General features: G+C 48.6%; 1 protein-coding gene across 4 annotated transcripts in view; it reads left to right on the top strand.

Moving 5' to 3' along the window:
* SRF (serum response factor) overlaps nt 1-17,618 on the top strand; it is a 225,252-nt gene that overhangs the window by 163,602 nt on the left and 44,032 nt on the right. For all 4 annotated transcript variants that reach the window (XM_086948774.1, XM_086948777.1, XM_086948775.1 and 1 more), the window contains exon 4: nt 7,785-7,901. In XM_086948774.1, coding sequence (XP_086804900.1) covers nt 7,785-7,901 — 117 coding nt within the window. The remainder of the gene's footprint in view (nt 1-7,784; nt 7,902-17,618) is intronic.

Raw genomic sequence — 17,618 nt, 5'->3', positions numbered from 1 at the left:
CCCCGGCATCTTTGATACCAGTGGTACCCAGATTGGATAAAAAAATACAAAGCTCCGGACACTGCCCCAGCTTGCCTTATCGGCCATCCGAAGCCTGATTCGGTAATAACCCAAGCGGCACAACGAAAGTCAAAAAATCCATCATCTGTTTTGACTGCGCCGCCAGATAAGGAGGGCCGGAAGCTAGACAAAAAAAGAAAAAAGTTTTCTTCCATGTCCGCTTTACAAGTGCGTGCAGCAAACTCTTTGGCTCTACTGGGGCGTTATAACCACCAAATGTGGGCAGACGAAGCTCCGTACTTGGGTTCACTTCAAGAGGAACAAAAAAGTGAGGAAGATTCTCCTCGAGGGCGAGCGCCCCGCCTCGGAGATGATTGATGTGGCACTGGATATCGCGTCCACCGGTTTCGGACAGCTGGCAGGAGCTGCAGTCCTGAGACGCCAAGGTTGGCTTAAGGCAACGTCTTTTCGGCCTGAAGTTCAAGCCAAGGTGTTAGACGTGCCTTATGACGGTAAACTTCTGTTTGGACAACACATCGATGACATGCTTCAAGGTATCAAAAAAGATACGGATACCGCAAGGGCCCTAGGTACACTTAATATAAAAACCCTTCCTTTCGTGGCTCCAGAGGGAGAGGTCAGTCCTTCAGAGGCAACAATCAAGGATACAAATCCTCATACAGCTCAGGCCAACAATATAAAACCCAGTACCAGCAAAGGCAACCGCAGAACCAGTCGTCCTACAACAAATCTTCCTTTCGCGGACGGGGGGGGGGGGGCGAAGAAGGACACAGGCAGAAGACAATGACCTTTCTCTGCCGCAGGTCTCCAGTTTCTCTCCACCTTACAAAGTTGGCGGGAGAATTACATCCTTCCTTCACCATTGGCAACAAATTACGACAGATCGGTGGGTCCTCCAACTTGTTCAATTCGGACATTCTCTGGAGTTTGTGGAACATCATCCACAAACGCCTCCGATTCCAATGCAACACAAAAATCTAACACAACTACAATTGGAAATCTCCCTCATGCTCACAAAAGGAGCGATAGAAAAAGTTCCCCGATCTCAGGAAAACAGAGGGTTCTATTCCCGATTCTTTTTAATTCGGAAAAAGGTGAAAAAATGGAGACCTATACTGGACTTACGAAATCTCAACCAATACCTCAAAAAAGTCATTTCGCATGGTTTCAATCCAAGAGGTGCTACAACTTCTCAATGCAAACGATTTTATGGTGTCTCTCGACCTACAAGACGCTTATTTTCATATTCCGATCCACAAGAAATTTCTCAGGTTCAAAGTGGCGGACAAGCACTACCAGTTTCGAGTGTTACCCTTCGGTCTAAAATCAGCCCCACGCATTTTCACCAAGTGTCTGTCTCCAGTAGCAGCATACCTTCGCCAATATCACCACCAGGTATTCCCGTACTTAGACGACTGGCTAGTCAAGGCACCTACTCACGCAGGCGTGACCAAGTCCTCCAACGCCTGTCTGCAACTCTTCAGTGCTCTGGGACTCGCATTCAACGAAGAAAAATCTGTCCTTCGACCGTCCCAGTGTATCACATTCCTCGGAGCTGTCCTAAATACTGCTCAAAGGAAGGCCTTACCTTCAATAGAACGACAAGTGAAACTAAGGACCTTGGCCTCCCGGATTCAGTCCAAAAAATCTATCACCGTGCGCCTCTACAAGTCCTTACTAGGGATGATGTCCTCGAACATCCTCTTGATCCCACACTGCCGCCTTCATATGCGCCCACTTCAGGAGGCGCTATCTGCTCAGTGGACTCAATGCAGAGGATCCATCGACGTCGTCCGGATCACTCCTGCCATAGTCCAGGCTCTGGATTGGTGGCGTCTATCTCAAAATCTGCGACGAGGCCTATCCTTCATACTTCCAACCTCGCCACACGTAATAACGACGGATGCGTCCTTCGAAGGATGGGGGGCGTTTCTTCAGGACCTCCAAAACAATGGGCAATGGTCCCTGGCAGAGAAACAACTACACATAAATCTCCTCGAATTGAGAGTGGTATACCTGGCACTAAAAGCGTTTCTACCCAGGATCAGGAATTCCCCAGTGCTTGTGAGAACAGACCACACCACCACAATGCACTATCTAAACAAACAGGGGGGAACATGCTCTCTGTCGTTGTCTCAAGAATCTCAAGAAATTTGGACTTGGCTTGTAAAACACATTTCCTTTCGGGCGGAATACGTCTCAGGGATGGACAATGTCCTGGCGGACTCTCTCAGCAGGCAACGTTCCATGTGCCACGAGTGGGAGTTAGATCATCATCTTCTCAGCTCGGTATTCGCCCGATGGGGCAAGCCACCTGTGGATCTGTTTGCGACTCGCCACAATGCAAAATGCCAACATTACGCAAGCTGGCATCCAGTTATTATTATTATTATTATTTAAGGATTTGTAGAGCGCCTGGTGACCCGAAGGCATCCCCGCGCTGTGAACTGTAGGATGGCTCAGAAGGGGGGAGGGTAGAGTTGGACTCACTAATTGGGGAATAGCAGCGTTTTAAGTTGTTTGCGGAAGGCCAAATATGAGGGTTCCATTCGCAATCTGCGGGGTAGCTGGTTCCACCGAGTGGCAGCTTTAACAGAGAAGCGACGGCCTCCGGTACGTGATCTCCTAAACTTAGGGACATTCGCCAGATGTTCGTTGTCCGACCTTAGGGATCTCAAAGCTTTATACGGGGTGACCATTTCTTTAAGAATGGCTGGGCCTTGTCCGTTCATGAGCTTATGGGCGATACACATAGCCTTAAACTCTATTCTCTCCCGCACTGGTAGCCAGTGGAGTGTTTTAAGGGCAGGTTTTGCAGAAGACCTAGAGGGGAGCCCAAGCAGCAGACGAGCGGCAGCGTTTTGAGTTCGTTGCAACTTTCCCAGGGTAGATTCCGGGGCTCCCAGGTAGAGAGCGTTACTATAGTCCAGGCGGGCCAGAACCAGTCCCTGGATCAGTAGCTTCCTGGAGAGGGGGGGAAGGAGGGGGAGAATCTTGCGGACCGACCGCATAAGTCCAAAACAGGTGCCAGCGGTTTTAGTGGCCTGTGTTTTCAAGGTGAGGTCTGGTTCAAGCCAGACCCCTAGGCTCTTGAGTTCTTTCTTTGGGGTGGGAACCTCGCCCAGGGTGTCGGGCCAGACAGATGGAGGAATGGATGTCCATTTTTTCCCCATCAACATGACCTCTGTCTTAGACCCATTTAGCTTGAGCGAGGATTCGCACATCCAGTGATGGATCTTCTGGAGGCAGTGTAGAAGGCTGTCTGGATGTTGGTCTAGGTGCGATAAAGAGACGACCAATTGCGTGTCGTCCGCGTAGCTGACGATCTTAAAATCAAAAGGGACAATTACCTCTTCCAATGGGGCCATATAGGCATTAAAAAGGGTAGGGCTCAAGGAGGAGCCCTGAGGAACCCCGTTTACCAGAGGAAGAGGGTCAGATCGTGAACAGCCATCCCAGACCTGAAAGGAGCGGCCCGAAAGAAAAGACTCCAGCCAGGCCAGCGCTGTGCCCCCGAGTCCCGCCTCAGCCAGCCTATGGAGCAAGACACGGTGATCCACCGTGTCAAAGGCAGCACTGAGGTCCAGGAGGATCACTGCCACTGATCCTCCCGAATCCAAAATGCACCTTGCTTCCTCTAGGACAGCGAGGAGGGCGGTGTCTGTGCCCTGGCCTGGGCGGAACCCCGTTTGGGACTGGCGGAGCAGATGGTTAGATTCTAGGAACTGGGATAGCTGCGCATTGACCAGTTTCTCTGCAATTTTGCTAATGCCGGGGAGCAGCGAGATTGGTCTATAATTCGCTAGGTTTGATGGGTCTAGTTGTGGTTTCTTTAAAAGGGCTTTAACTACTGCTCCCTTCCAGCTAGGGGGAACTGTACCTTGGGCCAGTGAGGTATTGATCAGATCTGTGATAAGAGGAGCAATTACCGGGGCAACTTGTTTGAGGAATCTCATAGGAGCGGGATCGAGGGGGGAGCCACTTTTCATTTTGGCCAGAGTCGTTTCGACGTCATCCAGTGTGACTGCTCTAAAAGCCTTCAGAGACGGGCCAAGGGTATTTTCGGGGCCGATAGTAGACGGGATAGGGTCCCGGCATATTGGCTGACTCGACTGCGGAAGTGAGTCGAGGATAGTGGTAATTTTAGAGTCAAAGAATGTAGCGAGTTTTTTGCTCCTGTCCGGGGAGGTGTTGGACATTGAGGGGGGCTGAGGGATCTTAAGGAGTTCTTTGACTATGAGGTGGGATTCTCTGGCGGAGTTGGAAGCATTCTTTATTCTTTCGTCAGTTGGTGCAACGTGTTTGCTTACGCATTTCCGCCATTTCCCCTGATTCCCAGGGTACTTCGGAAACTGAAGGTGGAGCATTGCACCCTGATCCTAATTGCTCCAGCGTGGCCGCACCAACACTGGTTCACGGAGCTTCACCTCCTATCACAGGAACCGCCAATCCAATTCAAACCTGGCCCGACTCTCCTGACAATGAACCAAGGTCAAGTCCAGCATCCGGATCCAGCATCTGTTTGTCGGCTTGGCTTTTGAGTTCAGAGAGTTTCAGAACCTAGACATTTCTCAAGAATGCAGGACCATTTTAGCCCGGGCTCGGGCAGAGTACAAACAAAACTCATTCTCTTAAATGGAAAAGGTTCTGTGTATCGTGTAAAGCAAATAAGATACATCCTTTTTCTTCCACTCCAGCACAAATCCTTCCTTACCTGCTCCATTTAGCGCATTCAGGACTGGCGCATGCCTCGATTAAAGTTCACCTGGCTGCGATTTCGCGCTTCAGGCGTTCATCGACTGGCTCTACTCTCTGGTCCGAGAGACTATTTAAACAGTTTCTAAAAGGCCTTTTCAGGACATTTCCTCCGGCGAGAGCTTTACCACCCACCTGGCAATTGAACATCGTCCTTGCTCAACTCATGAAACATCCATTTGAGCCAATACACAAAGCAGACATCAAATACCTGTCCTGGAAAACCGCTCTTGCTGGCGGTCACATCTGCAAGGCGGGTTGGTGAGCTACAAGCTTTCTCCATTCAGGATCCTTTCTTGCAATTCAAACAGGACAGAGTTATTCTACGAGCCAATCCTAAATTCATCCCTAAGGTTCCATCTAATTTTCACTTGAATGAGCCTGTAATTTTGCGGACTTTTTCCCCAAATCCAGTTTCTGCAGCGGAGAGGTCTCTCCACTCTTTAGACCTCAAGCGTTGTCTAAAATTCTACATTCATCGAACAGAACAGTTTCGGTAATCCAACCAACTGTTTGTTGCTTTCAGTAGGCCTAGAAAAGGCCTTCCTCTGACAAAACAAAGCATTTCCCGTTGGATCTCAGCAGCCATAACTTTCTGCCATCAACAGGCAAATCATCCTCTGCATTCAAGAGTGAGAGCTCATTCTACCAGAGCTGTCTCTACTTCAATGGCACTCTTTGCAGGAGTGCCCATTCTCGACATATGCAGAGCAGCGACGTGGAAGACACCACATACGTTCACCAAGCACTACTGCTTGGATTCTGAACTCCTGAAAGATGCAGCTTTGGGTCAAGCAGTACTTCGTCATCTATTTCACTAGAGGTGAGCCTTCTTTTTCATCCCACCTTCCTATTGCATTCTTGCACATTTCTTGATTTCATTGTTTGGAGTTACTTGTTCTGTTCACAAATGGTATTCTTATATTGTGTGATTTTAAATAATGTACCTTACGAAATGTGCTGGATATTGCTTGTTACTCTGATTCAGACATGTGAATCTATGAATGATACCCTTAATAATGGTTTAAGAAATGAGTTACCTGTAACTGCAGTTATCCAGTATTGGTATCTTTCATAGATTCACATGCAACCCACCCACCTCCCCTGAAAGGGCTCACCTTAGTTCTCTCAGTAGGTACTTTTTAGTACTGTGCTTACGAAAATCTGAGTGACTAGGGCTCCTTCCAGGAAGGTTCTAGAGGGTGGTGAGATCTGATTGGCTCTTGGCCAAAGTTCAGTCCTTTTTACAAAATGACATGGATATGTTACTAATGAGAGGCCTCTGGCCTATTATGTATGTCTTTATGACATTACTTTCTTTATATACCGGAGACTCCCACCCCGACGACGGAGAATGATTCAGGCATGTGAATCTATGAAAGATACCTTTACTAGATAACTGCAGTTACAGGTAAGTAACGCATCCCTCGTGGAGACCGTGCAACCCAAACCCCTGTGCACTGTACGTTTGCAGCAGCATATGCTTTTTGGCGATCCCTGAGGCTGTGCTTTGGGCTACTTGTAGTCCTGACCCCGAGCAGAGTTTCCACCGAAGATTTCCAGCCTACACTCCACGGGTGTTCCGTGGGCTGGTATTTCGTGATTCATCTCGAGGTCCCTTCACGATCCCTGGTCCGTTGGCCTGTGGGTCCCTGTGAAGGTAACTTTAACTTTCAGTTGAATTTCCTGGTTGCTCCAAACGTGCCCTGACTCTCCATTGTCTGGAGAGTCTCCAGGACCTTGCTGGTCCTCACCGAAGCTACTTTCCTCTGACCCCATGGGTTGCAGTTGCCAAGGCTTGTTGGGGTTCAATCCGGACACTGACCCCTTATCACTCGACATCCTTCGTGGGACAGCTCAACTTTGGACTGTGGTCAACGTATTCTGGTCCCTGTGGCTGCAGAGTCCAGCATCGCATCATCTCATCTGAAGCCCCGAACATCGGTGGGCATTAGTCTACCGAGCCTCTGGTCACCCTGAAGTGACCCATACTCTGTCCTCTCTGCTTTCAGGTTCTTCTCACCTCGAATCCAGGCTTGGATTCCACCTGACACTTCGTCTTAACGGCAGCAGCACTTTTCCGCATTAAGTCATTGAAAACGACTAAGATTCCCGACATCACTTGACACCTATGCACCCGGCTTCCCTGAGTTAGGTAACACGGGTACTCCGGTACTCACAAGAGTGCTGGCCTTAAAACCCTCTGTTTGAATGGGTTTGCTCAAAGTCTTCTCCGAAGTGTCCTTTATCTCTAAAATTCCAACCACAACTTTCCCATAGACTTGTACGGAACTCGCGGCTGTGTTCTCACACTGCACAGGTCCTCCGTGGGTCCCCTGTGACACTACCTTGGGTGGTTCCTTGGGGTCCCAGCGATTCTACGTGCTCTAGGCACTGTCTAGTCAAGTCGTGGTTGTCATACCACTTTCTTAAAATATGGTTTGGTTCCCCCCCCGGAGCCCACTGTGTATTGTGCTATTTACTACTGTTCTAGTGATTTAATATTGTGTGCTTTGTTCTCTAAGCTCATAAAGAGGTTTGTAGAGTGTTTAGTAATACATATATTTTATATATTTTTTGTGTGGTTCTCCTTTCATTTGGTCTTTCAGGAGGTTCTGATCTGGTAAAACAAGCGACTTTACATTCCTTCGAGACTTAGCCTGAAGGCTGGTCTCCAGTGCTACCACTAGGATAGCTTTCGATAAAGGTTGTCTTTAACCTAATCATCAATAAGGGTTGTTTGGACTGGTGCAAGGTGCCCACTTTAATTAGTGACCCACCATCCACCGCTTTAGCTGCTTTAACAGAGTACAACAAAGTATTTGAAAGCTGGATTGCTTTAGTACCATGTAAGTGTGTTTTTCTCCTGTGGTGTGTTGTGGTAATAGTGCTAAATGATTACATGTGGGGTTAAAGTGCATCAATGAGGCTACTGTGTAAAGGCAGTAAGTTTTTCCTGTCTTTTCTCCATTGTTTTCTCTTTCCTTGACGTCGGACATCATCTGCAGGAGGCCCCATGGGTCAGCCAGTTCCTCTTCAGGCTATCCAGGTGCACTCAGCCCATCAGACATCTCCTTCAAGTGACAGCAGCTCAGATTTTATTCAGACCTCCTCCAGTGGAACAGGTACAGACCAGTGTTTTTGTTTTTTTAAACAAATTGGTTATTGTGGTGAACGTTGCATCAAAAAAACCAATGAATAAATCTATATACCTGTTCGGCATCTAGCCGCAGATAACTTAACTTTGAATTTCCCAGGTGTGATACTGAATAAGGAAGAATTTTCTTTGAGCAATACCCCTGTGTGCTGTTAGATGGCCTCAGTCAGCTCTGTGTGACATTGTCTGCATCTTTCTTGCTGGTAGTGACGTTTGCATCACCAATAGAGGCACCTCTTTGGCACGTTGACATCAGTTCTTTTCTTTCCGTACAAGTCAAGCGCTGATCCGTGAAGAGAGCTACCCTCTCACTTTTTGACAGGATTTTATTTGACCTCTTGTCGACTTTGTGGTGTATGTATGTCTTGGAAGACTTCAGGTTTCAAGCTATGCAGCGCCTGCCACTGCGTCATGTCTGTGATAGACCAGTATAGACCCACTGGTTTGTCTCTGGTGTCTAAAGCTTGACCATGACTCTTAAGTTGCGCTCCAGCAGCTGTGCCGTTGCACCGAAGGCTTTGAGGGAGTCTTTCCTAAAGCTGCTTGCGGCCCAGCAAGCAACACCACGTCATTCTACTCCTCAGAGTTCCCGGTGAAAGGAAAGCCCCTGTGCTGCTCCAGGAGTCCCAAGTCCTCTTCCTCCCACTCCAAATCGTTGACACTTGGGTAAGTGCCACAAAAAACACAGCAAATCAAAGCTTGCTTCAACTTCTCCCCATCCATCGGCTGACACAATGGAGGGGAATCTACATTCTAGGCTCCGTTCAACACAGCCTGGGTCGAGTCAGTGCCTCCCCAATTTTCCGAAGACCCCGACCAAGTTTGAGGATTTTATTAGGCCATACGCCTCATTTTTGGGCAGCCTGACTCCACCGTTGCGCCTTCAGGCCCCATGTGGACAGAGTGGGCTCCATCAGGTTCCCTGCCGGCGGCTACAGCATTTTTCTAACCTGTCCTTTTGTCCGGGAGATGCATAATTTATGGAAAAGTTCCACATCATCCACATCCCCCTATGGATCAAGGAATGGATCAGACTCTGCACCGAGCATACCTTTGCGACCTTCGCCGACGCTGCTGGTGCTATCTGGCGGCGCTAGCCCCGTTCTAATCCCCGACGATCAGCAGCTGGTACTGTCGACCAATGCCAACAGGAACTCCAGGTCCTAGGTAGTTTCTTCAGCCCTATTCTGGAGGGCTAAGTGTGGGGGAAGATTTGGAGGGTTCGATGGACCCTTTAGGAAGGCCAACCTGAAGAGGAAATGGATTGGTATGAGGAAATGGGTGAGGTTAGTGGACTGGCTCCATCGCCTTGCTTGGAACACCCCTCCTCTCCTCCTCTCACCCCCTCATATTCCTCACCACCCACCCTACCTCGGAGAGCTTGGTAGTGCAGGCCTCTACCTCTCAAGGGGTTTTCCCTTCCACTCTCCCGGATAGGGAATCGCAGATAGTTTGGGCAAAAAACGATTCAATCACCAGCCTTGCCTTGCGGTAGGTGCCCACTGCATGCTTATTGGGCCTCTACTCCCTCACTCTGTGGGACACGGTTGCATAAGTGCTGCAGCAAGTCCTGAAGGAGGCCCAGGCCTTCTTTTCCCAAGCAGTGGCAGATGGGAGAGATGCAGCAAAATGTGCCATTCAATGCTTTCTAGACATGGCAGACTCGCTGGGCAGAACTATTTCATGTACAGTGGTGTCCGACACCTCGCCTGGCTGAGAACATCTCTTTTCGGGGAATGCCCAGACCTTGCTCATGTACTTGCCCTTTGATGGTGCCCATCTCTTCGGAGACCAGGCAGGTGCGGCATTGGAGCACAATAAGGACTCATAGGCTACTGCCAAGTCCTTGTGCCTCTGTGGCCACACCTCCCAGTCGGTCTTTCGCTGCAACATAAGGGGCTTTCAGCCATACCCCAGCTTCCAAGCCGTGCCAATTCAGCAACCCCTGCGGGGTTGTAGTTCATTCTTACCACGTTGGTCAGGAGGCCAGAAGTCAAGTCAATCTAAGCCCACAACCCCACCGGCACTACCTGCGGTTTATGGTAGGTCACAAGCATTTTCAGTTCACCATGCTCCCCTTTGGCCTTACCAGCGCACCCCAGGTGTTCAGCAAGATGATAGGTGTTCGCAGCTCATCTGCCCAGTCAACCAGAGCAGTTTCGGGCTTAGCCTCCCGAGCGGCGTGTCCAGGATATTCAGCCTATATGCAGTCTATGATGCCGATGTTTTGCCTCTATCCTGTGTTTTGGTGAGACTGAGGTTGCTGGGCCTCATGGCCTTGTTGCACCCTGCTAGTGACACATGTCAGATGGCATATGCGGGCTCTGCAGTGGAACCTGAAGTTCCAGTGGGCGCAGCATCGGGGGAATCTGTCATGGTCCAGATCTCAGAGGGCACGGCACAATACCTGCAGTGGTGGCTGATGAACTGTAATTGGGTCAGAGGCAGACCGCTCTCCTTTCCCCAAACCGATCTCACACTAGTGACACATGCATCACTCCTGGGAGAGGTGGAAATGTTATGTTACGTTCGCTTCCAGGGGATCCTCATCAATAGTCATAAGCACTGAATATTCCTACCCATGTGCGGGACCCCGGAAACAATATAAAAATATATATATGTAAAAACATATATCCAACTCCACATATATGTACGTACATATAATATTTTTCTCACACCAATGCAGCTCCAAAAAGAGGCTAACACAATGTAAAACCATGTACATGTACTGCAATTATAAAGGAAACAAAGAACACATTAAATTAAATATCCTTTGAATTTTGTGTTTTAATGAGTGAAACCACTCCTAACTCCTGAACATTGCTCATAAAAGACATTGTTAGCCTCAGGCTGCATTGAAAAGCAATAACCTAGAAAATAAAAGCATTTTCAACCAAAAAACTGGCACTGTGCCTTTAAGGCAGCCCTGACTCCAGGCTTCCCATCATGCCTCAGGGGTGACAGTTAGGTCAGTTCTTTCTGGCTCCTCCTGTCAAGCCATACCTCTCAGACACTCCAGCTGCTACACAGCCTGGGGTTTTCCATAAACTACCCAAAATCGCATCTACAGCCCTCCCACATACAGCAATATCTGGGAGCTACAATAGACACCTCAGTAGCAAAGGCATACCCAAATTCAGCCAGGATAGCCAACATGCAGACTCTCACTCAAAGATTTCAGCCACAACACTCTGCCAGCTCGAGTGTTCATGCAGCTCATAGGCATGATGGCCTCCTTCATATTCATTGTCCCTCATGCCAGACTTCAAATGAGTCTACTGCAAGAATGCCTAGCACGGCAGTGGAACCAAGCTCAAGGACAACTGAAGGACCTAGTGTTTGTAGACAGTCTCACTTACAACTCTCTGCATTGGTGAAACCCACAAAACCGTTCCAAACGGCGACTGTTCTAAGAGCCGGTTCCACAACTAGTACCAGCAGCGGACGCGTCACTGACAGGTTGGGGAGCCCACTTACTTCAATACACAGTCCAAGGCTCTGGACAATCAAACAGAAGAAACTGCATATCGACCAACTTGAGTTGCTAACAATATTTCTGGCACTAAAAGCATTCCAAAAATACTTGTACAACAAGGCCGTGTTGATCCGGACGGACAACATGACAGCCATGTACTACATCCAGAAAAAATGGGGGACACTCTCCACAGCTGTCCCACTTAACACAGAGCATATGGAGGTGGACAATTCCAAGAAACATTTTTCTCCTAGCAGAACCCCTGCCAGGGAAAGACAATCAAGTAGCAGATCTGCTAAGCAGACACAGCCAACAGCTTCACGAATGGGAGATTCATCCCAGAGTTCTCCAACCATTCTTTCAGAAATGGGGGCACCCAGAGATAGATCTGTTTGCCACAAACAAACTCAAAATGCCAGTACTTTGCCGCCAGGTTCCCACATCCGTTGTCACAGGGCAATGCGATATGGATAAACTGGTCAGGCAGATTTGCGTACGCTTTTTCACCAGCCCCACTGATTCTGCTGGTGGCACGCAAACTACTTCAGCAGTCACTCACAATGATCCTGGTTGCTCCCACATGAGCAAGACAGCCATGGTACACGACTTTCCTGGAACTTTCAGTAGTTCCCCACCAAAGGCTGCGCCTCTCGCACCATCTTTTAACTCAACCATAGAGAAATCAGGCACCAAGATCCCAATCAGATGAACCTAGCAATCTGGCTCCTGAGGTCTTAAGAGTTCGGATACCTTAACCTACCTCCTGATTGCATGAACATTATCAAGGAGGCAAGAAGGCCAACTACTAGAGCATGCTATGCAGCTAAACGGAAACTGTTTGTTATTTATTGCAACAATAACCAAATCAATCCATTAGATGCTTCCATCCAAAACATTATCTGTTACCTCTCGCATCTTCAAAGATTCAACCTAGCATACTCTTCTATAAGGCTACATCTTGCTGCTATAGCAGCATATTTCCAAAACAGGCAACACCTTTCCCTGTTTAGGGTACAACCGATCAAGGCTTTTATGGAGGGCCTTAAAAGGATAATTCCTTAAAACACCCACCTTCACCAGTCTGGAACTTAAATGTGGTACTTACCAGACTTATGGGACCTCCTTTCGAACCACTCCACTCATGTGAATTGCAATTTCTAACATGGAAGGTGGCATTCTTGATTGCCATCACCTCCCTCAGGAGAGTAGGTGGGCTTCAGACACTAACAATTCAAGAACCCTCCATGCAAGTACACACAAATAGGGTAGTACTTAGGACCAACCCTAAGTTTATGCCAAAAGTCATATCCACTTTCCATATCAATCAATAGAACTGCCAGTTTTCTTCCAAAACCCAGTCAGTAGCCGAAAGAGCCCTACACACACTGGATGTAAGAAGAGCTCTGTTATATTATGTTGACAGGACTAAATCATTTCGAAAAACAAAGCAGCTGTTATGTTGCGGTGAAAAAGCAACAAAAGGTAATCCCATCTCAAAATCAGGAATAGCCAGATGGATAGTGAAATGCATTCAGATATGCTATCAAAAAGCTAAACGCACTCTGACAGTTCCCCCGAGAGCACACTACGTGTAAAATGGGGGCATCCATTGCTTTCTTAGGGAATATTCCCCTTGAAGACTTATGTAAGGCAGCAACATGGTCTACCATACACACTTTCACTAAACACTACTGTGTAGATGTGCAATCAAAGCAGCAAGCTGCTGTATTTATTTATTTTATTTATTTTCAAAGTTTTATATAGCGCGGACAAGATCTTCGCAGATATCAGAGCGCTTTACATAGAAGAGTACATGAGGGAACAAAGTCAAATAGGTAAATCAGTAGATCATACAGTACAAATAATACAAATAGGTGGCTGCAAAGCCAATCATGTGAGTGATAAGACAACTCATACAAATAAGTAAAGGGGTCAAGCAAGTAATACAGATCAGTGCAGGGTGTTAATAGGGTTCGAGATAGTAGATCAAGTGTATTTAGCCATAAGGATAGCTTTTACTTCTTTTTTAAAGAGTGTAGTGGAGGAGATAAGCCTGGTTTCGGGAGGGAGTGAGTTCCAAATCCTTGGCGCCATTCCTGAGAAGGAGCGCTTGTATGTTTTTTCCTTCCGGAATCTTCGAGGTTTCAGCAGAAGACTGTTTGTGCCTCTCGTGTTTCTGATTCCCCCAGAGATTGTCAATTTCTGAGCAAGGTAGCCGGGTGAATTTAGGTGTACCGCCTTGTGTGTCATGCAAGCGATTTTCAGATGTATACTGGCTTCAAAAGGCAGCCAATTCAGGGACTTCAAGTCAGGGGTAATGTGGGAGTGCTTTTTTGACCTAGTGATGAGTCTCACTGCAGCATTTAGAGACGCTTTTAGTGGTGCGGCTGTAGTTAGTGGGAGTCCGCAGAGGGCGGTGCTGCCGTATTCAATTCGTGGGATGACTAGTGCTTGTACCGCAGTTTGGAAGTCTTTGGCTGGGAGGAAGGGTTTAAGTTTCCTCAGAGTATTGATCTGGAAGTTCGCTCCCTTTGTTGCCTGGCTGATATGTTGCTGCATGCTGAGATTGGTGTCGAGTGTTATGCCTAAAGATTTTGCTGAGTCCACGATGGTGGGTTGGACATTAAGTGCGGTTAGGAGTTTAAGCCAATGTTGGGTGGTGGCTAGCTTCGCTGGAGGTGAGATCAGAAGGAACTCTGTTTTCAGGGCATTGAGTTTGAGGTGATTGTCTGCAAGCCAGGATTGGGTGCATCTGATCGTTGAGTTCAGGAGCAGGATGTCGTTGGGTGATTGTAACTTGAGGTAAAGTTGGGTGTCATCGGCGTACATGTGAAAGTGTACATTGGATGCTTGTAGCAAGGTGGTGAGAGGTTCCATGACTAGGTTGAACAGAGTTGGGGATAGAGAGGATCCTTGGGGGACGCCTAGCGTTACAGGTATTGGCGAGGACATCAGGTTGTTGCTCTTGAATTTCTGCGACCTGTTGTGCAGAAAGGAAGTGAACCATTTGAGGACAGTTCCAGATAAGCCCATTCTTGTGTTTAGTAGTTCTAGTAGATTCTCATGTTTAACGGTGTCGAATGCGGAGGAGAGATCAAGAAGGATGAGGAGGCAGGTGTCGTTTTGGTCTAGCATTTGAAGTGCGTCGTCAATTATGTGAGTCATAGCAGTTTCTGTGCTGTGTCCTGCTCGGAAACCTAACTGGTGAGGGTTGAGGAGATCGAATTGCTCAATGTGTTTAGTCAATTGTAGTTGTGCGCATTTTTCCAGCAGTTTGGCGAGAGTGGGGATATTGGTGATGGGACGGTAATTGTTGAGGTCAGAGGGGTCGGCTGTTGGTTTCTTTAGTAGAGGTGTGACCTGACCAACCTTGAGGGAGTCAGGTATGTTTCCTTGTTGGAGAGAGCTGTTGATGATTTTAGTCCAGAGAGGGAGAAGCAAAGGGGTAAAGTCTTTTACTGCGAAGGCAGGGAGGGGGTCCGTGAGGTGATTGGATGGTTTCAGGGTGCTGAGTAATTTTCCAATTTCTTCTTCCGAGTATGTGTCAAAGGTTGACCATGTAGCATTGTTTTTTGGTTCAGCGGGTGCTAGGCATTTGGATTTGGAGTAGAGGCTTGCGTCAATGAGGAGATCGCTTTTTATTTTGTCAGTTTTTTGGCTAAAGAAAGCAGCGAAGTCTTCACAGGAGGGTGCCTCACGACCAGTGTTGAGTGGTTGAGGTTGTTCCTTGGATTGCGATTTGATTAGCTCAAACAGTTTTCTCGGGCGGTTTTTTGCTTGGTTAAGTTGGAGGCTGAAGAAGTCGGATTTTGAGCCTTTTATTTTCCTGAAGTAGGCGTTTCTCTTTTCCTTCAACTCCTTTAGGTGCAATGCGGAGGGGGCTGATCTCCAGGTCCGTTCTGCCATTCGCATGTCTCTTCTATCTTCGTTGAGACTCCCGTCGTACCATGGTTTGGAAATTTTAGTAGAGACTCTTTTTAGCTGCATAGGTGCAGCCTCATTAATTATAGAGGTCATAGTGTTGAGATAGTGGTCCGTCAGAGTTTGGACGTCCGAGGCGCCTGCAGGGGGGAGTAGGAGATTGCAACTGTTAGGGGGCAGAGAGCCTGGGTTGAGCTTTTTCGTGTCTCTTTTCCAGACTTTGGGCTTGGAGAGTTGCGCCGGGTTGACTTTGACTTTTTCGTTGATAAAGAATGTGATAATATGATGATCTGACCAGTCACAGGGTTGGATGGATTCGAGTTGGATAGAGTCCTCTTTGGAGATGATCAGGTCGATGGTAGAGCCTTTCACGTGGGTCGGGCTGTTGCATATTTGGGTGAGGTTAAGTGCATCGAGGAAATTTTTAAGACTATTTACCACCACGTCGTTGCGGTCGTTCCAATGGAGGTTGAAGTCACCAAGGTATATTTGGGTGAGCTGGCGTCCGGAATTGGTTGAGATCATATCCATGATTTGTTGGGAAAAGGTGAGGTTGTCCCTGGGTGGGTGGTAAATGCTGTGAAGAGAGCATATCGGTTTGCCCTCACTAATAATGTCGAGGCAGATGTATGCCCAGGATGTTGGTGATGGTAGGGATGTGGAATTGACTTTCTGAACAGAGAGGTTATTCCTGTATATGCATGCGATACCGCCACCTATTTGGCCTGTTCTGTCGAGCCTGATAATGTGGTAGTTAGGAGGAACCAGAATGTCCATTATGGGTGTCGAATATTCAGTTAGCCATGTTTCAGTCAGGATGATTAGGTCAAGGTCCCGCGATAAGAGGAGCTCAGCAATGGCTGCCGAGTGTTTCGTGGCCGATCTGCAGTTGAGAAGAGCGCATTTGAGACGGGGTGTGTAGAGGGTGTTAGATGGTTCTAGCGAGAGAGGGACTTTTCTAAGGTTATTATGGATGGAGAATCTGCTGTTTAGTGTGGGTGGTCTAAGGGGATTTAGGTGTATCGTGGGAATGCTGCGGTGTGGGGTGCTTGTGTGAGTTTGGGGGACTGGGTCATAGGAGCGGAGAAGGGTGAGTGTGTCGAGGTCAGAGGAAGAGTTGTGGGTGCGGCGAGGGCGGTTGTTGCGATTAAGAGCTGGGATTGATGTGAGATTGGGGAATAGCTGGGTGCGAGAGTTATTCGGAGGGGTGGGGGACAAGTTTGGCTGGGAGGTGTAGAAGTGTGAGGGGTTGCAGGGGCGATGCGGGGGACGAGGGCAGTTGCTACGCCTATGAGCAGGGATTGACGCCTGGTGTGTGGCGTGATGAGGGTGGGGGTCCGCCGGCGGAGTAGGAGACAATTTGGGAGGGGGGGTGGAGGAGGGTGGGCGGTGTATGGGGCGAGTGGAAAGTAGTTCTTTGATGGCGTGAATGTCTTCTTTGATCTGAGTGAGGGTGGCCGTGATGTATTCCATCGTAGGGTAGGTGGTGGGGGTGGGAGTGGCGGTCAGGGGTGACTGGCTAGACAGGGGATTCGTGTGCAGGTGGGAGGGCGGGCTGGTGCTCGAGCAGGTCTGCGTTGTGTTGGTGTGCGGGATGGGGTTAGGGATGAGAGAGGTTTCGGACGGGAGGGGTGTGGATGATGTAGAGAGGAAGTTGATGTTATGGGTGGGGGCATTGGTGGTAGGCGGGGGGGACAAGGTGAAGGTTGGGAGACTGGAAGCCGTGGTGGGGGTGTAAGGAGGGTAGTGGGGGCTGAGAGTAGGAGGGGAAGTGGGATTGGAGATGGTCCTGTTGAGGCCAGGGGGAGTTAAGTTAGGAGAGGGGGTATGTTCTGCGAAGTTGGTTGGAGGGTAATGAGGACTGAGAGTGGGGGGGGATAAAGGGGGGGAATTGTCGGAATGCGTGTTGTTCTGGTGCTGGACTAAGTTAGGTGTGTTATTGGTGGGAACTGTGCTGTCAGCGGTGAGCGGGGTGTTAATGCCCGCTGTAGGTGTGATAGGAGTGTTGAGGGTATGTGTGGAGGTCCGCAATTTGGTAGAAGGGGCGAGGGAAAGAGCGGTGTATGAGGGGGAGTGATCTGTGTCTGTGACGGCGTGCTGGATTGGGGTATTGGGGAAGTGGGTAGGGGATGGGAGGTCAGGGGTGGTAGGTGTGTCCCTGATTGAAGAGTATGTGGCTGTGAGGTCATGGTTGGTGGGACTGGGGGAGATATGAGTGTTTGACCGTGACTTGGAAAGGTGTTCTTTGAAAGTGGGGAACATGTTGTCTAGCAGTTCCAGGTTCCTGTC

Source organism: Lissotriton vulgaris, unplaced genomic scaffold (assembly GCF_964263255.1).
Source record: "Lissotriton vulgaris unplaced genomic scaffold, aLisVul1.2 SCAFFOLD_375, whole genome shotgun sequence".
NCBI classification, from domain to species: Eukaryota; Metazoa; Chordata; class Amphibia; order Caudata; family Salamandridae; genus Lissotriton; species Lissotriton vulgaris.
Note: the sequence above shows the minus strand (reverse complement) of the source record. Positions and strands in the feature narration are given on the sequence as shown.